Source organism: Myotis daubentonii, chromosome 15 (assembly GCF_963259705.1).
Source record: "Myotis daubentonii chromosome 15, mMyoDau2.1, whole genome shotgun sequence".
Classification (NCBI taxonomy): domain Eukaryota; kingdom Metazoa; phylum Chordata; class Mammalia; order Chiroptera; family Vespertilionidae; genus Myotis; species Myotis daubentonii.
This window is the reverse complement of record NC_081854.1, coordinates 33,436,555-33,460,673: the sequence shown is the minus strand read 5'-3', so window position 1 is coordinate 33,460,673 and position 24,119 is coordinate 33,436,555. Positions and strand designations below refer to the sequence as shown.

The 24,119-nt window shown below is 56.4% G+C and overlaps 1 protein-coding gene across 1 annotated transcript; it reads right to left on the bottom strand.

Moving 5' to 3' along the window:
* Positions 1-1,669: 1,669 nt before the first annotated feature.
* Positions 1,670-24,119, bottom strand: SLC38A8 (solute carrier family 38 member 8). The gene is made up of 11 exons (XM_059667245.1): positions 23,844-24,119; positions 23,298-23,482; positions 18,880-19,078; positions 15,098-15,227; positions 14,165-14,266; positions 11,020-11,077; positions 6,581-6,695; positions 5,097-5,244; positions 4,516-4,709; positions 3,217-3,268; positions 1,670-1,862 (listed from the first exon to the last, which is right to left on the bottom strand). Exons 2-11 carry the CDS (start codon positions 23,478-23,480, stop codon positions 1,769-1,771), a joined length of 1,275 nt encoding a protein of 424 aa, XP_059523228.1. The 5' UTR covers positions 23,481-23,482; positions 23,844-24,119; the 3' UTR covers positions 1,670-1,768.

The following is a 24,119-nucleotide window of genomic DNA, read 5'->3' as shown; positions in this document are numbered from 1 at the left end:
GCACAGGGTCCTGTGTCCCCCTCCCTGCGTCAGAGTCTCCACCAGCAGCCAGAGTGGAGGAGGACAGAGGGTCCACCCCTGCCGATGGGGTCAGGCACAGCAGTCCCTACCCCCTTGGCCCCTCGAGGAGGAGTGTGAAGTGGAAAGGAAACGGATGAGGGAATTTAACCCCAAACTGGTCCCGACTCTAACTCTGTACCTTCAGGACAGGCAGCCTTGACTGTTCCAAGCCTCAGTTGCCTCACCTGTGAAATGGACAGGTTCGAAAATGTTACGCTAAGTCAAAGAAGCCAAACACAAAGGCCACAAAGTGCACAAGTCCATTGCATGAGGTGGCCAGACCGAAATCCGTGGGGACAGAGAGCAGATTTGTGGTTACCGGGGACTTGGGGGGAGGGGGGCGGGGGTGGCTGCAGATGGTGCAGGGTTTCTTAGGGGTGATGGGTTGGAATTAGACATCAGTGATGGCTACATGACTCTGTGCATCAATTAACACCCACTGAATTCTACACTTCAAAAGGGTGAATATTTTGGTATGTGAATTATATCTCAAAAAAATTAATGCAGGCGGACAAGCTGGAAAAACACACAAAAACGGTTCTGTCACCACCACCCTCTCATGGTCACATGCACATTGTACAACACAGAGAACCTACCCTGCAGTGGTGTCCTGGGCCGTCAGCCCCGCACTGCCGGCTTCTGTCAGACGTCCGAGGAGGAGGAGTGGCCTGAGCCCAGCAACATGCTGGGCCTGTGCAGGGTCAGCGCCTGGGGGAGCCGCTGGATCCCCCCCCCCATCTCCTCTCCCCGCCCTGGCCCAGGGAAGGCCCTGGGACCCCATCTTCAGCCCCAGGTGTGACTCCTCCCTGCAGAGCTGGCCTGGGGTCGGAAGGGAACTATGGAGCAAACAGTCCGCTTGGCCTGTAGGCCCTTCAGGTCCAGCCAGTGGAGGAAAGGGGGCTCTCCTCAGGATACCCCACGGGAGCGTGGGCCAGGTGCAGGGTTGTGCGGCCAGTGCTGGGCATTCACCACCTTGGGCATCTCCCACATTCCCTGTGCCCTGGCCGGGGACCAGCCTGAGTCCACCTCCACGTCCAGTGGATGCCACTGGACATCCCTTTTGGGGCTCTCTGTGTGCTACCCTCACCCCATGTCTTTGATCCTGGTGCCCCAAAGCAGGGCTGTCTGGGCCTCAGCCCCCTGAATTGAATTGTGTACCCCATAAATATTAAGTCCTATCCCTGGAACCTGTGAATGTGACCTTATTTGGGAACAGAATCTTTGCAGACCATAATTAAGTAACTTCAGATGAATTAGGGTGGCCCCAATCCCATGACAGCATCCTTATAAGAGGAGGGAAATTAGACACAGACACAGGAAAGAAGGCCGTGCAGAGAGAAAAGCAGAGAGAGATGCGTCTACACGCCAAGGACTGCCGGCAACCCCCGGAGCTGGAAGAGGCAGGAAGGATCCCCCTGGAGCCTTCGGAGGGAGCTTGGCCCTGCCCACACCTTGACCCCTGGACTAGGGGAATAAATGCCTGCTGATTCAAGCCACCAGCCTGTGCTCACTTGTTAGGGCAGCCCCCGGAGACAAGCACCCCCCTCACCATCGCACCAGAGACCCTCGGACAAGCAGAAGCCCCAATGAGCACCTGAGAAGGCAGAGGTACCAGTTTCTCCAGCATCTTTATGATGGGGTTACATCGGTCTCATGCGGGGCCCAGGGTGGCCCAGGGAAGCCCCCCGCCTGCCAGGGTGGCCACCCCTCATAGGAGCTCCGAGAGGGCTGCCACCGTGCTCTGCCCAAAGATGAAGGTGCCAATGAGCACGGACACTACTCCCCAGACCTCCAAGCAGCACCTGCCAAGTCAACAAAGCCACATCAGCACGCACGTCGGGAGTTTGGCGCAGACAAGCCACGCACATAGAGAAACATTATTTGAAGCCCAGTAGAGTCATCGATTTGGGAAAAAATTCAGGGTAATAACCCTCCCCTACCTGTAGGGATGGGTTTCTGAAACAAGAGGAAGGAAAAAACCCGAGGCAATTAAAAACCGCCACCTGCCATCTCATAACCTCAATCCTGTTCAACTTGTTATCAAAGCCCAAGGAATGGGAGGAGGGAGACACTGGTCTCAAACTCCCTGTCCACCCCTGTTCCTTTTGGGGTGGGAGGGGCGAAGCCCCCCAAAATAAGGGAGACGAAGAAAGCCCTGTCACACAGGATCGGAACAGGAGAGGGGATGAGCATGCAGGAGGCAGAGGTGGCTAGAACCGGCCGCCACCAAGGCCACATCTCGAGCTTCATAATGTAACCAAAAGAGACGGCACAACAGTGAGATGAGAACAGTGATGATAAGATCTCCACACAATGGCAGGGCCGCCAGAGATATTTCCGGCCCCATTAACAAAGGCCATGAGGACCCGTTGTCATGGAAAGACCATCTCTAGTCAAGCAGCATCTCAGAAAGGCCATTTGGTGCCATAAACATCCACCCATCGGAGCGGGAGAGCGAGGTGATGGTGACGGGGGCAGGGGGGCCGCGCTCTCAGAGCAGCTCTGATGGGTCGGAAGGCCCTAAAGCAGTTCCAGAATTAAAAACATGGTGAAAGCCCATCACTAAACTATTGTGAGCTGGGACCGAGGCACAAAACAAAAGCAGCAGGACTTCAAAGGGCGCTACAGGGAAGGGCTGTGCAGGGGCCACAGACCATCGGCCAGCCCTAAGCCCAGGCAGGTGTAGGCACATCCAGAAAAACCCTTCTCCACCCAGAAGGAGATAAGCCGAGCCGAGGCTTTGGGAGCCAAGCTTGGGGAGTGGGAGACAGAGCCCGGCCTGCAGGTGAGGCCCAAGGCCATGGCTGCTCTGACTTGTGAGCGTCTGCACTGGGCTGCATGGTGGTCCCCAAATTCACATCTACCTGGAACCTGTGAATGTGACCTAGGGTCTTTGTCAGGAAGACCCCGAGTCCACATGAAGCTCCAGCCACACACCACAACCCTCAGAGCCGAAGGGAAAGATAACAGGCCATGTGCTGCTGGCCTGGGTTCGAGTCCTGGCTCAGACTCCCTCTGCCTGTGTGCACACGGCCCGACACCCCCATGGCTAACAGTTTTCTCATCTGCAAGATGATGGGTCTCCCTGCAGCACTCACATGCTCCTCACTCAGGCCCTTCCAATACCCACATTGCACCTCACGGGGAGACACTTACTTGGCTCGTGGTCCTATGGGCTCGGTGCCGATGGCACAGATGAGGCACAGACCTGCAAAGGAGATGGGGTCCCCGGCTCTTCATTATGGAACCTAAAGCAGCCCTGAGCTCTCAGAGCTCAGCCAACACCCAGCAGGGACCTGAGAGGCCAGCTAAACCATTGCTCGAGGCCCCCGGCTCACCCTGCTGGGGCGAGGGGCACAGTGCAGTGGCTGAGGCCTGCTGTGCGTCCCAGCTCAACATCTCCCCGAACCCTGGGCCCCTGAGCCTCTGTCTCCCAGATGACACTGCCGCACAGCTGCGTGCCCGGGTCTCTGTGAGATGCTCAGGGCCACACGCGGGTCGACACCTGGGCTGAGTTCAGCAACTGGCAGTTTTCCTTCCTTTCTCTCCTTTTTCTTTTTCTTTCTTTCTTTTTTTTTTTTTTTTTTAATAATTCTGCTGGGATTTGAAGCCAGGCAGCTCTGCCTAAAGCTCCATGACATGTCCCCATCCCAAACCTGTCCCCGCCAGTCCTTCCCAGCACGAGAAATAGCTGGAGCTAATGGCACCACCAGGTCATGGGCACTGAGGCCAACGCGTGTATCTTTCAGACCCCAAATGAGCATGACTGCGGCAGCAGCTGGACCAGGAGGCCAAGGGGGCGCTGGCCACAGCACTGTCATCTGAAAGCGCTTCCCAGAGCCGGGGCAGCGGGGCTGGGTTTCCGCCCTGAGGCCGCAGCACCTCCAGGGCTCCTCCTTGTGGGCAGAAGGGCTTTAAGGTGATGCAAGCGTGGCCGGAGGCCTTGGCCTCCACGTTCACCCTCAGGACATTTCACTAACATTGGGAAGGTTTCCTAAGCAATTGTCAGAAACGGTGCCTTCCAGGTCGGGGGATAAGGTGGGACAAAGATTGCAAGGGTGCCTTTGAGCCTTATGAATGTCATGTAATTGGAAACATTTTTAAGAAATAAAAGTCCTGCGGCGAGCGGCAGCCGTGGGAGGTGGACTTGGGCCTGCTACACGCTCGCCATGCCACCGGGAGGCCCCAGGCCTCGGTCCCGATCTGCAGTGGGAGCAACGGAGCCCCCGCCAGGAGGTCGGGAGTGTCAAGGGCGCAGAGCTGTTTAATGAGGGAGGGTCTATAAAGCCGCCGCCAGCCCACGCCTGGCCTGGAAACGGGGCTGGGAACCATCCTGTCTACACAGGGCTCCCGCCTCGACCCCTGACCCCCAACACAGGGACTCCCTGCTGAGAGGAGCAGGGGTATGGGGCGGGGGGGCGGGGGGAGCGGGGGGGGGGGGGAGCGGCACCTCACCTGGGAAGATGAAGATGAAGAAGGAACTGACGCCACCGATGATGCCGATGATCGCGCTGAGGTCCGGCAGGAGCAGCGCCATGGCGAGCGTCACGGTGACCCACAGGACGGTCAGCAGCCCCGAGGGGTTGGCCAGGGCCCTGGGCCCACACTCCTGGCAACAGCTCCTCCTCCAGAAATCCTGCATCACCGACCTGGAGGCCAGGCCAGCACAGGCACGCAGGGCTCCGGGCTCCAGCCCTCTCACCTGCCTGCCTCGGGCGCCCTAGAGGCCCTGCCCCCTGCCCAGCACACCTGGCCGGGCTCCGGTTCCACCAGGGGCTGCTATTCCCCAGGCACCACGGCAGCAGCGAGGGCCCACGCAGTGGGTGGTCAAGGGCCGGCCGGAGACCAGGCTCCAGTGCTGACGCCGCTCCCTGTTGATGCTGGGCCAGTGACCTCATTACCTGACCCGCTTACTCCTCTATGAAGCAGAGACGACGGCCGTCCCACCACACACCGGCTAGCAGTGCCTGGCACGGCTAAACCATGATCAGGATCAGTGCCCTGCACCGAGCACACCCCACCCCGAGCCAGCTCACCTCCCCAGGAAGAGCACAATGGGGTAGACGGTCACAATGGAGACGGCGAAGAGGACTCGGGCCACGATGATGACCTCGTCGTCACCCGGGTAGGACATCAGGATGTCGGCAGAGACTTCGGTCCCGAAGGTCAGGAAGCCATAAACGCCTGGGAGGGAGGGAGGAGGGGCAGGGAGCTGATGAGAAAATGCTGCACCCCTCCCAACTCTGTCTGACACCCACCGGCTTCTACCACCTGTAAGGCTCTTCCTAGGAGCCGACAGAAGGTTCTGGAAGAGTTCTCTATTCTGCCATTTCCCAAGGTGTTCCTGTCCTCAGCCTACGGGAGACTCTGTTCCTCTGACTCAAAACTCCCACTGGGCAAAGCTGTCGGAACCCTTCTTCCAAATAGCCCACCAGGGCCTGGTCATGGAGTTGGCACTGCAGGGGCACACAGCGCTCTGCAGACGATATCAGTGCCTTTCATGCCCGTCATCCCACTCTGACAGCACCCACAGAAAGCCATTGGCAGCGCACCCATTTTCCTGATGGGGAAGACCAAGACCCAAGGTGTCAACAATTGCCAGAATCACACAGACAGCACAGAACTGGGTACAGCACACCAGGCCCCTTGCCTGCAACCCAATGCTGCCTCTCACAGCCTAGTTACCTGCCCTGCCCTGAGACACCCATCTCTGGCCAAGAGCTATGGCTCACTTTAGTCTCATGATCCTACTGGCCCTCGACCTGAGCCACCTGGATGTGACTCTCAGTGACCAGGTCATGGCCCTCCTACGCAGGGGCCACAGCCTGGCAGGGACCCCTCCCCCTGCTTGGGGAGAGGTCGCCCAGAAAGTTTTTTGAAACCATGGTGCCCAAAGCACCAGGCACATTCTCTGTAGCCCCAGGGCTTCCCCAGCCAGAGGCCCCCACAGGCAGACGAAAGAGCCAGCCTCGAGGCTGGAGGAAGGCGCCCCAAAGTCAGCCTGAGCCTGGACCTGGGCTGTGCCGTGCGCATGCAGTGACCTGGGCAGATCACAGCCCCTCTCTGAGCCACTGCCATCACCTTTGAAGACCCACAGCATACAGCACAGGTTTGTGAGCGCCCGCATCCATCGAATCCATGAGAGCATTTTGCAAACGGCTACCCAGATGTAATGCGATGATGACCATTGTTATCACTGTCCCATCTGGCAGCAGCAAGCGGGAGCACAGAGCAGGGAGGGGCTGTGGAGACAGCTGGGCCAGGGTTAGGGTCACAGCTTTGCCAGGTGAGTTTGGAGACCTTGGCCAACCCATGACCCTGCAGGCCCTGGACCTTCTGAGCCTCAGTTTGCTCATCTATGAAATGGGGCCTTTCCTAGGGGGTGTTAAGGACTAAATGAGAGAAGGCACCCGAACTGCATAGCGCTGTGCTTTGCACACTGTAAGCTCTCTATACATACTCATCATGATTGCCATTTCTCCTGCCAATCCCTACCCAGGTGCCCCAGGCAGGGCCTTACCTGTCAGTGAGTAGACAAGGCAGCAGGCCAGCAAGGACAGCACGGAGACCAGGGCCCAGTGGGACAGGCTCTGGTTGCGCATGCTGCAGTAGATGGAGACAGCAGCTTCGTGACACTAGAAGACAGGCGGGCACAGTCGGTGGCTGGGCATTAGACTCACCCAGAACAATCTCAAAAGTGTCCCAAAATACAGGAAACCACCGAATGTCCACCAGCAGTAAAAGGCTTAAGTAAACCACTAGATAGTCATTTGGTGGAATATTACATGGCAATGAAAAAGGATGTACACGCTATGCACCTCAACAAGAAAGAACCTCACAGCTTTAATGTTTTTGCAAAGGAAGCCAGACACGAAAGAACATTTTCCTGTACATGAAGTTCAAAATACAAGCCAAACCAGCCCAAACAGGGGCCATCCAGGGCACCATAGGATATTGAGCAACATCCCTGACCTCGACCCACTAGATGCCAGGAACACCTGCCCCCAGTGTTACAACCAAAAATGTCTCCAGACAATGCCAAATTTCCACTGGGGGAGGGGGGCACAGTCACCCCCATTGAGAACCACCACTTACGGTGACACAAGGCAGAACAGAGTGTGGGTGGGGTGGATGTCACTTGGTGGAAAATGTCAGGAGGGAGCCTTCCTTAGGAGCTGACAGCATTCTCTGTCCTGACTGGGTGGTGGCTGCATGGGAGCACACATACTTATGATTCATATATTTTGTATGATGAAACTCGTGCACGCGGGGGGGGGGGGGGGCCCTCAGCCTGGCCTGCTCCCTCTCACAGTCCAGGAGCCCTCAGGGGATGTCTAACTGATGTAGGGAGTGGGCCTAAGTCATCAGTCGGATATCCTTAGCACTGCCGCGGAGGCAGGAGGGGCTCTCACCACCACCAGCTGTGAGCCCAGCTTCTGGTTGAGCAGTGCTCTCACACTGACTACCAGGGGCCAGCTCCTGCATTTGAGTGTCTGCCCCCTGGTGGCCAGTGTGCATCATAGCGACCGGTGGTTCAGCTGTTCGGTCAATTTGCATATTAGCCTTTTATTATATAGGATTGTCATAAATTTAAAGTACATCTAGCCCATGCAAGAGCCCACCTGTGCCGGGGACACTGTTTCCCTGGGGCAGTCCTGGGCAGTGGTGTCTTACAGGCAGCCAGTTGGCCCTGACGCGCAGGCAGGGCTGAGAGGCGCCGCTGTATCTGGATGTGCCCTGTGGGTTTGGGGCCTTCCCAGGCTCCTGGGTCAGGGTTCCCACTGTCACGTCACATGCTTGCTCACTTCTGGTCAAAACCAAACATGCTGATCTACTCCTGCCCTCTCTCCAGGCCCGGGCCCACTCCTCTCCCTCACTGAGCAAGGCCCACCTGTCCTTCTGCACAGCCACAGGGCCTTTTCTCAAGCCGTTTCCTCTCCCTGGAATTCTCTCCTGGCCTGGCAGCTCCTTCTCATGCCTTAGGAAAGCCTCCCAGCCAGGCCAAGTTCCTCACTCCTGTGTCCCCCCCCCGCCACCAAGTTCCTCACTCATGTGTTCCCAAACCCACCCCCCACCCAAGTTCCTCACTCATGTGTTCCCAACCCCCCCCCAAGCCAAGTTCCTCTCTCATGTGTTCACATGACCCTCCCCCCCACCCTGCCCAAGTTCCTTTCTCATGTGTTCCCCCGCGACCCCCCACCCCACGCGAGCAAGTTTGGGTTTGCTTGTTCAGCATCTACCATCAGCTCCCCGACATCAAGGACCACGTCTGTCTTGCTCCAGCCAAGCAGGGAGCCTGGCCCCCCGCTGGGGAATGCTCCAGGGGTTAGTCATTTACCGATCCCTTTAAGTAACCCACCCGCAGCAGGGAGGCTGCCCCTACCCAGCCCACGCTCTCCGGGACTCAGGTCTTATCAGTCCGACTCAGTGCAAGTCGGGATACCACGGAAACTAGCCCAACACGGTCCCCAGGGAGCTCACATGTACCTTCGAGGGCAGACTAGCCTCGGGCACCAGTGCCTCTTTGGCTTTCTTTCCCGGGACTTCTCTGACCTCACAGGAGCCCTCAATCCCTGGGGACCCTCAACCGAGGGGCAGGGAACTCCGTGGATCAATGCTCCCCCCTCCTGTCTCCCAAACTCAGAAATGGGGGAAATGCTTGGAGGTGTCTGGAGGAGCCCTGCCCTTCTTTCTCTGTTTGTCCTAAGATTGCTGGGTCATGTTTGGTTTCATAGGGAAGGTGCAACAGGTCCCCCGGGATGCGGGGGCGGGGGGGCTGCCCTGCTGGAACAACTGTGGGAGGGGCTGGCTGTGCGCAGGCTCGCTACTCGCTGAGCCGGGATGCAGGCAGAGGCGCCCACGCTGGCTAAGAACTGGGAACTGCCTGGTGTGCATGGCTGAGGAATGGATAAGCAGACGGTGGAATATGACTCAGCCATAAAAAGGAACAGAGCACTGACACACCCACCAGGTGGATGAGCTGGAGGACACGGTGCTGTGAGAGCTGTCACAAAGGACCAGCGTCGTGGGATTCCTTTATGTGAACCGTCCAGAGCAGGCAGACACAGCAAGGAGACTCCTGGTTGCAGGGGCTGAGGGAGGGCTGAGGGGGTGGGGTGACTGGTAACAGGTTCAGGGTTCTGGGGGAGATGAAATGGTCGAAAATCGACTGTGGTGATGGTCGCACAGCTCTGTGAACATACCACACCCCTGGATCTTACACTTCAGGTGGGTGAAATGCATGCTATGTGAGTTCTATCTCAATAAAGCTGTTGTTTAAAAAACAACAACAGAGAAGTCCCAGGTGCGGCCGGGATGGCAGCAGCAGAGCCCACACCCACTCTGCTCCGCAGGCCCCTCCTACCAGCTCCTTGCAGCTGGTGGTGGGGCTGCTACATGCGGGGGTGGTGTTTGAACCAGGTCAGAGCTCCTGAGGACAAGGAGACCTCCCCACCTCACACGGCCCTCCAGCCTTGCCCCCTCCCTCCCTGTTTCCTGCCCTCCTCCACACAGACTCTCCCAGCCAGACCCCGACAGCCCTGCCTCTGGCCTCCGGCCTCAGCCCCACCCCCACCCGGCAATTCACATCTTTTCCCAAATCTCCATCCTGCATCCGTGTCCCTGGAAACCTCAGCCAGGCCTCGGTTGCTAGGAGAATGGAATGAGGGAGCTGAGGCAAAGGTGAGGGGGCCACCCCGGGAAGCATCTGAAAAGCAGCCCCCAGTGGAGCCTGCCGCGCCATATGGTGCTCAGACACTGGAGAGAGGGGCGCTAAACCACATCCAGACGAACAGCTGACAGCAAAATCGCTGCTCTAGATCTTTCAAAATATTGGGTGTGCAAGGGAAAATGTGAGAATTTCTTATAAATGGCTTGCTAAGCCCCAGAAGTGATACCATCAACTCATTTATAAGCAAGAGAAATGGAAATGCTTCAAGATTTTTTTCCAAAACTGTTTCTCAAAGAAAATACAAGATGCAGAACAGAAACAGGCGCCAGTTGGCGGCTAAGGGAAGGAAAAACTCATGGCAGGAAGCTGAGATACTGTCGCTCCTGAACCACACCCCCCCACCCCCACCCCACCAACTGACTTTGCTCTGGGGTGGTTCTGCTATTGGTGTGCTGGGTAGGTTTTTAGGAGAGAGGCACAGCTTTCCTAAAATAAACAATGGAAGAATGGAGTCAGCTGCCACCTGCTAGGAGCCTGGAAAACCCGGAAGGCGGGGAGCAGAGCCCATGCTCTCTGCCATACCCTCCGGCACCCCGGGGACCCCACCTAGCAGAGCCCTTTACAGCCCTGCAGCCCCACCAGGCATACTCCCCCCTTCCTCTTCCCCCTCCCCTTCCCCCCCTCACCTGTGCCGTCCCTTCTAGCTGGTCCGCCCTCCCCTTCACCTGGCGGCCCCCACACATTCTTCAAGATCCTTTCAGACATCAGTGCCTGAAAGAGGGTGTCTGACTCTGCCCCGCCCAGGGCTGTCAGAAGCCCCTCAGTTGGACTGCACAGAGCCCACCCTCAGTCCATGACTGTCAGACACTCTGCCCCGTACCCCCACCACGCAGCCCCTGCACACCTTCCAGCCCCCGCCTCCAGAGGCAGGATGCTTCCTCTCCGAGGCCCCTGGGACAGAGATCTGCTGAGGACATGGACAACTCTGGGTGTCCTGGCACGGCAACTGTCCAGCGAGGGTTTTATAGACAGCGGGACAGGTGCTGAATTCCCACTCTGCTGCTGCTGCTGCTGGCTGCCAGTGCGGGCCGGGTTCCCCAGTTCTACAGCAAGTCACACCTCACTGAACCCAGATTCCAACACACGCGCCGTCTCCGGAAGACAGCCCATCACATCCTGGAACAAGCCTTCACCCCTCTCTCCTGCCAGGGAGGCCACAGTCTCCCATGGGAGCAGGGAGTCGCTACAGCCCGCCAACGCCACGCTCGCCAACACGGAGCTGAGCTTACCTGAAATCCGAAGCAGATGGTGGGGAAGACACTAAACACAGAGGTCCAGGAGGAAGGGCTGCAAACAGACAAGAACAGGTATTCATTACAAAAGGCTAACTTCACAGCCACGCTCAACTTGAAGATGAGTTTTAAAGACCAGAAAGGTGTCACTGAGCACGGCTGTAAAATGTATTTTTAATTGTTGCGTCCACTCCCAGGTTTGGGAGATGGGAAGGGAGGCATGTTCTGTGTTGCACTCTAATTACATTTGAGCTGACATTTTGGAAAATTGACATTCTCTGGGCTGGCAGAGCTTGGAAAGGGCACGACAAGCAGGAACTCCCAGCCTCCCTCTGAGGCTGCCTGTTCCTGTGAGGTTAGGGCTGGGGAGCTCAGGCAGCCTCCATCAAACAGACGCCAGCAGTGCAGGGATGGTTTGACCTCCATCAAACAGACGCCAGCAGTGCAGGGATGGTTTGACCTCCATCAAACAGACCCCAGCAGTGCAGGGATGGTTTGACCTCTGCCCAAGCTCCAAAAAGGACAGAGGTGTGTATGGGGAGAATTTTCAGGACAGTGGCCCTCAAGCTTCCTTTGGCAAGCAGCTCTAGGTGCCAGCATCCAGAACCTTTAGGGACATATAGTGAAATGGGGTGTAAATAACACCTGCTACAGAATCAGGGTTTCCTGGTTGTGCCAGAATAATGGCCCCCAAAGAGGCCCATGTCCGAATCCCAGCAACCTGGGAATAAGTGAGCAGACAGGTGTGCGTCGGGGTAAGGACTCAGGTGGGAGGTGACCCTGGTTATCTAGGCCCAATGTGTCGCATGAATCCCTGAGATGAGAACCTTTCCTGGGGGTGGGCGGAGGGGGCTGTGACTACGGAGATTGGGTCGGAGAAGGAATGCTGCTGGCTTTACAGACGGAGGCAGGGCCATGAGCCACGGAGAGCAAGTGTCCCCTAGAAGCTGGGAAAGGCCAGGAAACAGATTCTCGCCCAGAGCCTCCAAGAGGAACGCAGCCCTGCCAACACCTTGACTTTAGCCCCGCGAGGCCCATTTTGGACTTCTGGCCTCTAGAGATGAGAGAGTAAATCTGTGCTGTGTAAGCCCCTGGTTGGTGGTAGTTTGTCACAGCAGCACGGGACACGTGCACAGTGCTGACTCCTGCTCGTGCTGCACACGCTGACTTAACTCTAAAAGCCGCTCATGGCGCCTCCCCACCGGGCTGGGCTTCCCACACTTTCCTCAACTGCCCTGTCCCTGGTGCCAGGCTTCCTGTAACCACCAGAGTGCCCATGTAGGCACGGCCCCATCTGCCCGCCTGCATCCCCTGGGCCCACATGTGCAGGCGTGGCCCTGGGAAGGAGACCCCAGAGCACAGGACCTCCCCTCCCCCTGACTCGAGGCTGCAGATTAGCAGTGAGCCTGGCCTCATTGGTTCTTCCTTCTCTAAGAGATGTCCGTCAGCATAAACAGGCGCTGGGGCCTCTGTCCCTCATAGCTCCCGCCCATTCCTCTCCTCCCCTCCTCGGAAGAACTCTTTCCTGCCTCCTCCCATCTCTCCTGAACCCAATCCACCTGGGCCTTCACTGCCTCTCCTGCCCTGACCAAGTAACACCACCAGCAGCCTCCAAATCCATGCCCAGGGCTCAGTCCATTGTAACCAGGAGCAACATTTGGCAATGATCACGCCAACTTCCTGAAATTTTGTTCACCGACATCTGCGACCCACCTACTATTATCCTCTATCCTGGTTGAATAGTGTCCCCCCAAATTTACATCCACTGGGAACCTCAGAGTGATGCCTCATTTGGAAATAGGTCTCTGTAGATGTAATTAGTTAAATTAAGATGGGGTCACACAGGAGTAGGTTGGGAGCTGGTGCAATGACAGGTGTCCTTCTAGGAAGGGAACAGACACCCAGGGAGAGGCCGCGTGACGACGGAGGCAGAGACTGGAGCGAGGCATCCACCTTCCAGCCAGGGACCACTGGCAGCCCCGGGAGCCTGCCCCACCTTGATTTTGGACTCCTGGCTTCCAGAACTGAGAGAGGATAAGCTGTTTTTGTGTGAAGCCACCAGGTTTGTGGTTATTTGTCACAGCAGCTCCAGAACGCTAACACATCCGACTCCCACCCCTCCACAGCTCCTCCTCCTCCCCCGACCTCTCAGTGCCGGACAGAGCACTGTGGGTTCTGAGTGTACCACCCTGCCCAATCCAGGGCCTTAAATGCCATCTCTGGGCTGACACCAGCCACAATCCTCCCTCCCTCCAGCCCAGCTTCTCTCTCCCTGAATCCAGACGCAGGTCTGACAAGCTACCTGTACCTTCATTTAGGCATTCAAAGCCAACTCCAACCTCACACCCTCTCCCTCTCCCCCAGCCATCTGCTCCTCTCGCCTCCTCAGTCCTAGGAAACAGCACCGCCACCTTCCCGGTGCTCAGGCCAGAGCTCAGAGCCACCCTGGACTCCGCTCTCTCATGCTCCACTTCCAATCTGTCGGCCAGGAGGGACCACATAATTTGCGGGGCCCAGTGCAAAATGAACATGGCGGACCCTTGTTCGACAACGATTAAGAACGTTGGGATGGTGGCAGCAGGGCATTAAACCGAGTGCAAGGCCCTTCTGCGCGCAGCCCTGGGTAAGTTCATAGTCACATGCCTACGGAGCTGGCTGTCACCCGAAGATCCGATTTCAAGCCCCTGCTGTGCTCACACCCTGAAGCAGCTGCCCAGCAAAACCCTTCCTCAGTGAGGCTCCCCGTCCCCACAGGACACCCGCCCCCCTCCTGGCCTTGCTCAGGCCTCAGGCCGGTGGGGTCACACTGGCCTCTGTCACTCCTGCTCCCTCTGCCCAGGCATTGGCATCTCGCCGGCCGGTTCCACCGGCTCCAGGCTGTGGGGACACTGCTGCGAAAGCCCAGGAGCCAGGGTGGAGGGGCTTAGAGCTGTGTTCCTTGGCCTGTCCCTGGTTCCTACTACCCACAGCTGTGTCCATTCTGGAGGGGACAGGGACCTTCGTGGGACCTCAGGCATCAGAGACACCAGGCGTTTCGCTGAGAGGAGCGGGGCTCTGTGCAAACAGTGGGGAGAAGTGTCCTTCCTACAGGATCCCCTGCAGCACCCCAGGAAGCCAGGGAAGGCCATCCCCTCAGACTCACCTCAGCGCAGGACGGGGCTCACGAGCAAGGTCCTGGGGCCTCAGGTAGTACTGCGCCACGATGACCAGGGCCAGGTAGCAGGCGGCCAGGGTGCCTAGGAAGCTAACACACAGACGATGCATGACCACAAACACAGAGGGGGTCTGAATGCCGGCTCTGCCCACACGGGCAAGGTGCCAGGCAGTTCTCACGGCTCCGCGCCTTGGGTCCCTCATCTGCAAGCAGGGATGTGGGAGATCTTTCAGGCAGGACTGTGCTCAGGCCCAGGGTCGGATTGGGCCAGTTCCTAACTGGCCGCACCTGCGAGGCTGTGATGACCACTGGCACCATCTCTCCAACGGCCATTCAGCCCCGGATGTGGCAGCTAAGCCAGGACACTGGCTATGGGGAGGAGGACCCCTGACTCAGTGGGGTGGGATGAGAGACTGGAGGGCTGGGGGCACCTAGGGGCTCTAGTCCCCTACAACCCTGTTTCTCTGTTTCCAAGGTAAGATGTCCATTGCTGCTCTGAACACAACAGGGAAACACAAGTTGCAAATTTGCATGAATACTTTTGCCAGACTTTTTTTTTTCTTCAAAAATATATGTAAAGCCACAGACCACAGTATGAAAAACAGTACATGTATGTCTGCCTTTGTGCCTGTGAGTGCGCACGCGTGGGCATATGAAGTCTGTAATAGTTAAAGAAAACAGCAGCAGCAGGTTATGCCATTATGGTAGTTTTCTCTTTTGCTTCTCTATATTTCCTATCACACACACGTTACTTGTGTGATTTTTAATGTTTTCCCCCTTCTCCAAATGGGAAGGCCAACGCTAACAGCTCCCCTAGCAGAGGCGGACGGAGCCCCCCTCCCCGTCCCCCCAAATACCAACCCAGGGCAGTGGGGACCCAGTCAAAGCCGCTGTCCTGCCAGGAAGCCTGCAGCCCCGTACCTCGTGACTTTCTGGAACCTGATCTCCCTCGGGGCGGACAGGGGCAGGATGACCAGCATGGAGAGCAGGGTCAAGGTGAAGCGCTGGTCAGCGTACCAGGGCTGCAGGGCGGGCAGGAGGAAGTCACACACTGGTGGGAAGGCGGAGGAAGGGGGGTCGCAGTGAGCCTGTGGCTCTCACCCAGCAGTCAGAGTCCTGCCCCGGGCTCCCGCTCTCCATCCCTGGCCGGGGTTGCCATGGACACTGTCAGCCCTGTGAGTCTAAAGGGATGGGACAAGCGTGATGGGGACCCCATCATGTGCCACCACGAAGGAAGGATCTGGCTGCAGAAACTCATTCAACAGACGCTCACTGGGCTCCTACCAGCCAGGCACTGCTCCCCGTGCTGGAATCCAGCCACAAGTGAGACAAAGGACCTACCCTGAGGCACCTGCGCCCTTATGTGCTTGTAACACAGCGGTTCTCAACCTCTGGGTCGCGACCCCTTTGGTGGTCAAACGACCCTTTCACAGGGGTCGCCTAAGACCATCCTGCATATCAGATATTTACATGACGATTCATAACAGTAGCAACATTACAGTGATGAAGTAGCAACGAAAATAATTTTATGGTTGGGTCCCAACATGAGGAACTGTATTTAAAGGGCCAGAAGGTTGAGAACCACTGTTGTACCAGATCCTTCTGTTTCTGCTTGGGAGCTCAGGGGGGGTGTGGGTCTAGCAGGGGCCAGGGTGGCTTTTTGGTGCTGGGCAAAGCCATGTTCTCTGTCACCACTGCACAACAAACTACTCCAACATGGCCTGGCGCGTCCACTTGATTATCTGCCATGAGCAGGATGTGAAGAGTGAGATAGGGCTGAGCTGGCTACTTCTGCTCCATGTGGAACCCATGGGGGTCACTTGAGGGTATTTGGCTGGTGGGAGGGCTGGTCTGGAGGGTTCTCGATGGCTCTCCCCACATCAGGTGCCTGGTGGGGGCACCGTGGCTCAGCTGGGCCTTCCCTGCAGTTTTGGGGCCTCTCCACATGGACCCCCTAGGCCAGTGATGGCGAACCTTTTGAGCTCGGCGTGGCAGCATTTTGAAAAACCCTAACTTAACTCTGGTGCCGTGTCACATAGAGAAATTTTTTGATATTTGCAACCATAGTAAAACAAAGATTTATATTTTTGATATTTATTTTATACTAGGGGCCCGGTGCATGAAATTCGTGCACTGGGTGGTGGTGGGTGGGGGGAGTGTCCCTCAGCCCAGCCTGCCCCCTCTCACATACTGGGAGCCCTCAGGCGTTGACCCCCATCACCCTCCAATTGCAGGATCGGCCCCTTACCCAGGCCTGACGCCTCTGCCAGAGGTGTCAGGCCTGGGCAGAGGACCCTCATTTCCCCCCATCACTGGCTCTGCCCCGGCCCAGGCCTGATGCCTCTGGCCCAGGATTCAGGCCTGGGCAGGGGACCCCCCTCTTCCCCCCATCACCGGCTCCACCCTTGCCCAGGCCTGATGCCTCGGCCAGAGGCATCGACCCCCATCACCCTCCCATCGCCTGATCGGCCCCTTGCCCAGGTCTGAGGCCTCTGGCCGAGGCATCAGGCCTGGGCAGGGGACCCCCAGCTCCCCGCGGTTGCAGGCTCCGCCCCTGCTCCCCGCAGTTGCAGGCTCTGCCCCTGACGAGGCGTCCAGCCCGGGCAGCGGGGACCCGCAGCTGCAGCGGCCCCGCGATCACGGGCTCCGCTTTAGGCCCAGGCAAGGGACCTCTAGCTCCTGGGACTGCCAGCTTCGACCGTGCCCAGCTCCCATCGCTGGCTCCACCCCTGCTTCCTGCTATCACTGGCCAGGGTGGCAAAGGCGCCCGATTCTCCGATCATGTCCGGGGGGCAGGGCAAAGGCGGCCCTGGGGGCTCTTAGCTCCCCCCCTGGGTTTCCGATCACTGTCAGTGGCAGGGGGCTTCTTCCTGCTTTCCCTTTCGCCTCCCTGCATTGTGCCTACATATGCAAATTAACTGCCATCTTTGTTGGCAGTTAACCACCATCTTAGTTGGCAGTTAATTTGCATATCGCCCTGATTAGCCAATGAAAAGGGTAGCGGTCATACGCCAATTACCATGTTTCTCTTTTATTAGTGTAGATATTTAAATGCCATTTAACAAAGAAAAATCAACCAAAAAAATGAGTTCGCGTGTCACCTCTGACACATGTGTCGCCATCACTGCTCTAGGTAGTCCTCCTGCGGAGAAGCCTGGATTTTCCCCAGAAAGACACCCCCCCCCACCCCCCCAAGTACCTAACCAGAAACACATACACAATGCTCTCTCCTCACCAGTCAACGCCCCCAGAACCAGGTGGCCTGTATCTAATCGACTCTAACCACTCTGGGCTCTACAGCTGAGCCTGCACACAGCTTCAGAATCCTCCTCACACGGCAGTACACCTGGTGACCCGAGGTGAAACTGACGTGGCCTCGACTTGCCACTTGCAAGCAGGGCGTTTTGTACTCATTTACCCACTGTAGGCTCAGATCTACCAACCTCAATGCTGCCCCAAACATAGAAGCCTCTCATCGCAGCACCCCAGAGCCAGGGGCCTTTTTATTCATGGTTAAAGTGACGGAGAGAGCAAACCAAAGAAACATCAAAACGTCGGAGCGAAATCTAACCATATCAATAATTACATTCCAGTTAGAAGTCTGTCTGAGATCGTCAAGATGATTTTAAAAAAAACCACAACCCGACCATATGCTACCTACGAGAAATGCACTGGGAAGCCCATGTCAGTTTGGTTCACAGAGAATGAACGGGAAGAGAAACACTGCATAACCACTAATCTGAAGGCAGCTGCAGCACCCACATTTACAGTAGAGGAGGGTGATTTAGCGACCAAGTATCAACAGAGACAAAAGCGGGTATTTCATAATAAAAGGGTAGTTGGTGGGTGGGTGCCTATGACGGAGCTTCCAGGACTATGAGGCGAAACTGGACAGTTAAAAGTGAGACACATAAAATCTTCAACTGTGATTGCAGGCTTAACACCCTCACTCAGGCGAATAGAATAACTAGACCCAAAACGTCAGCAAGGGTATGGGGACCTGCTCAAAGCTGTGGAGAACCTTGACCGGATGGAGAGTTCCAGAACACTGCACCCCACGCAAAATGCCCACCAACACAGAACATGTGGGGGCCCACAGGGCAGTCTCAAAGACCAAAAAAACGGAAATCACCAAGTGTGTTGTCTGACCACAATGCAATTAAGATAGAACCCAAAAAGGGATCTAAAAAAAGTCCCAAATAATTAGAAATCAAACCACACAACGTTAAACACCCTGTGAGTCAAAGAAATCACAGCAAAACTTAACAAATGTTTTGAATGGGACAAAAATGAAAATAGATATCAAAATTGATGGGGATGCTACTAAAGCCGTGCTCAGAGGGAAATCGTCAGTGGGGAACTAGAGGCCCAGGTGCATGGGGTTTAGTCTCCAACGTCCCAAAACTCAAGGTGTGATTGGTTCTCTCCCACAGAGCTTCTTTGCAGTGGACCCCACTCGACAGCCAGCCACAGCCTGTCCCTGACACCCCCCCCCCCCCGCCCCCCCAGGACTCTCCTTGTGCTGGTAATTACTAATTCCCAGTCTCCCGTCTCCAGGACAGTAGGAGCTCAGGGGTGGTCTTGGTTTCTGCTGTCCCCCAGGGTCCCGCTCAGTGTCCACGTCCTGTTCCAAACCAGGAGCCCCAGGGGGCATAAGGAGCACCGAACCCTGAGGCCACCCCACCTCCAGTGCAAGTACTTACGCTTCCCCAGCTGGTCCCCGATCACCCTAAGGAAGGCCACGGAGATCATGAGCAGGTTGACGATGAAGCAGGCCTCACACAGCTTCCCGATGGCAGGTCCGCACAGCCCTCGAACCACGCCCTGGTAGGTGGTCTGGCCACTGACGGAGGCGGCATAGCCCAGGATGACCAGCCCGCTGATCAGGAAGACCAAGGAGACCTGCAGAGCAGGACTGTGGGTCAGGGTGCTCCCAAAGGCCACCACCCAGCCAGCTGCCCCTGGGGACTTGGATATGGCTCCCACCATTGGGCCTCTCGCCTGCCCTGAAACTAGAGCTGCAGGGTAGGTGGACTGTTGAGGCCTTGCTGGTGGTCAGTCTGGGATTCATACAGTGGGGCCTTGGCTTACGAGTTTAATTCGTTCAGAGACCGAGCTCATTAAGGAGCTTGTTAACTCAAATTACTCTATCAACTCAATGCAAAAAATCGGCCGAGAGACAGCTGGTATCTCAAAAAACTCATTAGTCGGGACACTCGTAAGTCAAGGCCCCACTGTACTACTCTGCCCAGATGGACAAATGAGGTACCAGAAACCCAGATGGTGCTAAAACTGCACGGGCTACATGTATACAAGGGTTATCACCTGAAAAGGCACAACAAATGCACCTCTGTCAAGACACAGGACATTCTACCACCTGACGTGCCCCCCTGACCCATCCCAGTCACTTTATGCCCCAATCCTGTCCCCAGAAACCACTGGTCTAATATTTTTCTACTTTTACATATCTTGGTATCTGGCTTCTTCCTCAGCGCCGTGCTTGTGAGATCCAGCCACACTGGTGATCACGTGTTACTCCTATTTTTGCCGAGTGCCACCCCTGTATGGATGCAGTCACAGTTGCTTCTTCCAGCCTGCTGCTGACAGGCAACTGGTGGTTCTTAGTTTCTGGCTACTGTGAATAAAGCGCTGAGCACCTCCTTGTGAGGACCTGTGTTTTGTCTTCCTGGACATGCCCTCAGGAGAATTGCTGGGTCATAGATTAGACCCGTTTTTTACTAAGAAAATGCCAAACTGCTTTCCCAAGTGCCTGTGCCACTGGACACCCCCATCGGTGCATGGGAGCCCCACTTGCTGCATGGAGCTAAATGGTTTTGAGCCTCTGCAGGACCGGTGGCTACCTGCCCCAAACTGAACTTGGTCTCCGGGCCTCCACACCCCTGCCCCGGGTTCTGGGGAAGAATGCTGAGCTGGGACACGCTCAGACAGGGCACGGCCCTGACCAGCAGATTCGTTCTGTGACTCCAGACGCCACAACACAGCTGCAGAGGAGGAACATCTAATTGGACTGTGGAAGAGGAACTTGGAACTTCCGAGTTGGGAGGAACACATGGCTCCCTTCGGTCCCTGAACCTTTGCCCACGCCAGTTCCACCACTTCCCCTCACCTGGCGAACGCCTAATCTTCCCCCTCCTCTCCAAGGCCATTTCCTCCAGAAAGCCCTCCTGACACTTCACCCTCAGGTGCACTCAGCCCCTCATTTCCGGCTCTGATAGAACTCTGCCTTCTTGGGTACACTGCCTGCCGTGGGCAGAATGGTGGTCCCCAAAAGACAAGCCCACAGCCTCACCTCCACCACCGGTGCAGGTGACTTACTGGGCAGTCTCTGCAGATGTAATTAAATAAAAAGGGATCTTTGCAGGAGTAATTAAGGACCTTGAGATGGGTCATCCTGGACCATCTGGGTGACCCTGAAATCCAATGACAAGTGCCTTAGACGAGACAGAACAGAAGACATAAAAAGGAGGCTCTGTGATGATGGAACAGAGGCTGGGGTGATGTGGCCTCAAGCCAAGGGATGCCTGGGGCCACCAGGAGCTGGAAGAGGCAGGAAGGAGGGAGCAGGGCCCTGCTGCCAGACTGCTTCCACTCTTCTGCATCCAGGACTGTGAGAGGATACATTTCTGATGTTTTAAGCCACTCAGTTTTCGGTCCTTGGGCTACTAGACATATGCTTACAACATATACTACAGGGTCTCCAACATCTCTCACCCAGAGCCTCTCAGCTCTGTGAACACTGGGGTTGTGGCATTTTCTGCTCACCATTTAGTCCCCAGAGAGGTGCCTGACACATAGTAGGCACTCAGTAGATAGGTACTTGAGCATGAAGGGAAGGGGGTGGGACTAAGGGATCCTCTGCCAGTGAGGCATTTGCGAGAGGGACCCTGACAGACAGCAAAGAGCCCTTATTGCTCATGCCCAGGCTCTGCCTCTGCAACTTCTAACTGAGGGTCAGGTTCATTCAGTCTTAGTAATCCTCCAATGCTAACGGGTCATGAGAGACCTACCACCTCGCACCACTGACCTCCTGGTGGTGGGAATGTTTAAATGCGCCCCAAGTCCAAGTTGGCCCCTTGCAAAGGGGACAGAGCAGAAGTCTCCCAAGAGGAGGGGAGAGGCGGGGAGGGGCAGTGGGCCCATTACCAGTCTGATTCCTTCGCTTGTCCAGGGTTTCAATTCATTCATGTCTTTAGACCACACTGTACAATGTGCAAGTCACACTAGCAGCCTCCACGGCACCAGGAGCTCGTCAGGATGCACAGCCTCAGCCCTGCCCAGCCCTGCTGAGTCAGCTTCTGCATTTCAGCAAGGTGCCCAGGAGTGCTGCAGGGGTGTGAGGAGTGGGGGCCACAGCTCTGCTTCCCAGCCCTGCCGGCCACCCTGAGACTGGACACCTCTGTGCCCAACCACGCCCCCTGCATTAACTCCTCATTGTCTGAAAGGGCAGCCTTTTGTTTTGTTTTGTTAATCCTCACCCTAGGATATTTTTTTCCATTGTTGTTTTTTTAGGGAGAGTGGAAGGGGAGGGAGGGAGGGAGGGAAGGATAGGGGTTGAGGAGAGTGAGAGTGTGAGAGAGAGAGAGAGAGAGAGAGAGAGAGAGAGAGAGAGAGAGAGAAACATTGGTTACTTCATGCACCAGCCCCAACCAGGCTGGGGATAGAACGTGCAATCCAGGTACCTGCCCTTGACTGAGAATCGGTCAAGAGCTGAAAGGGCAGCCTTCCTGTTGTAACCATCCAAACACAGCTATGTTGCACCTCTCATGCACCTGGACAAGTCCTTCCATTTCCACTGGGGCACAGTGCAACGTCACCCCTCAGCGTCCTCCGACCACCTGTTATGTTGCCCCACCCTCTGTCATGTGACCCTCCTAACACTACCCAGCATCTGAAACATCTTATTTGATATTTCAAGTATCTTGTATCCAACCCTGTGGCCTACACACAGAACGGGACTGCCGGAGACCAAGTCCAGCATATCATAATTTCAAGAGTTTCATCAAAAGGTTGATGAGACTTGGGGACTCAACAGGGTTGAGTCACACATGTAGTCACCTGTTGGGAATGGCTGAAGGCGTTTCCCCAAACCTGAATAGGAAACTGATTGTGGCTGCCAGAGAGTTAAAGGGCATCTTAATCTACATGTTATTGCCTCCTACTGGCCAAACACCTGAACAGCCGTGGGCTAATTCCCTCATTCTGACAATGTTTCTGTATACCCTTTGCAGTGTCTATCTCTGCCTCGCCTCAGGACAAGTTGTGTTAATAAAAAGCATGGGGTCCTGGGGACGAGGAGAACCTAAGGCCTTAGACTTAAGATCTTGGAACTTAGCTCCTTTAGCTAAGCTCCTCTGACCCCCAAATGCCTTTCTAAATTATATCTCGTCTCCGGACTCTTTATTAGTCTCTGGATTCCTATTTAACATCTACGCACAGCCTTCTCCAGATTCCTGAACCCTTCTTGATGCTGGGACAAGAACCCCGGCACCAGACCATTAAGAACAGGACCGTTATCAGCTGGCTGCCATGGAAAAGCATGTGGGCTGCCTGTCAAAGGGCTTACCGCGGAACACGGCTCCTGGCAGCCAGAGAATCACTGCAAACAAAAGAAAGCTGCGCTAATCAGTGCTTCTCTGCTACAGCCGCTCAGCCCTGACCGCCTGGAAAGGGAGCTCAGCTGGAAGGCAGGCGCTGGAAGTGGCTGCCGGCCTCTGACACGGCAGAGGGCCTGGCCCAGCTCGCGTGGGGGTGTCCCAGCCAGTCCTGGTCCTGACCTGATCTGAACATGGACCTGAGACCAGCGGGCAAGTGAGGTCAACTGCCCAGGCGATTGCTCAGAGACCGAGTGTTCTCCGCGCTTTCCCAGCGGAGATGTCAGGTTCATTGGATCCAGGTGTTGTGCCTGGCAGCAGCCTGGGCGGGAAGAGGCTGTTGTGTGCCCAGGTACAGTTATCTTCTCCCCTCATGAGCTCAGCGGGCAGAAAACCAAACCCCACAGATGTACACAGTCTCTAAGACAGGCAGCTCTGCAGTCCTGCTACTGAGGATGCCGCCTGGATCCTGCCCGGAAGATCCCCCCAATCACTTCCCAGGGGCTTACCAGCTCTACCAGGAAGGCGGGGGCCACCCCACCGGCCTTGTAGAAGGCCCAGGGGAAGTTGAGCAGGCCGGCCCCCAGCGCAGATTTCAGGAGGATGAAGGCAGCGCTCAGTGAGGACAGACCAGGGCTGGCGGTCCCAGGCTTTTCCAAAAGGCCTCTGCTTCCAGCCGTCTGTCCCTCCATGGCTAGAAGCAGCAGAAGGGTGGAGAGGAGACAGTCTTCGCACTTCCTTCCCCGTTCATAGCCGGTATCACTCTCTGGCTGCCCAGGTCTCTCCCCAGTTGTCCCAGCTACCACATCCTCTCCCTGCACCTCTGCTGCCCCTTTTCCTTGCGCACTCCCTGGCCCATCACTTCTCTTCCTCGCTGCTTTCCGCCCCTCGCCCTCTAGCTTTCTACCAGCTTATCCTCACTCCTGCTCTCAAACTAAACCGAAGGACCCCTCCTCCCTCCCCCTTCCTCTTCTAAACCTCTAACTCCTTCCAGCCCATCACAGCCCTCGGCTCCCTCCCCCATATCCCCACCTCTCTGACAGCCTAGTCCTTACCACCAAGTGAAAACTTCAAGGTGAGAGACAGTCTTTGGCCACCTTGGACTCCGACGGACACGGACGGACAGGAACTCAGGCTCACTCCAGGTGGTTCCGCTGCATTTCTTGGGCCCAGACGGGTGGAAGAAGGAAGAGTCCAGCTCTGCAAGGGTGGGTCATGAGTGAGTCGTGAACTAAGGGAGCCCTAAAGAGCATGTGTTTGGGTCATGTCCCAGAACCTAGGGGAGCAGAGACTTGAAGTCAGGGCCATCTGTCCCAAGAACTAGCAGCTTC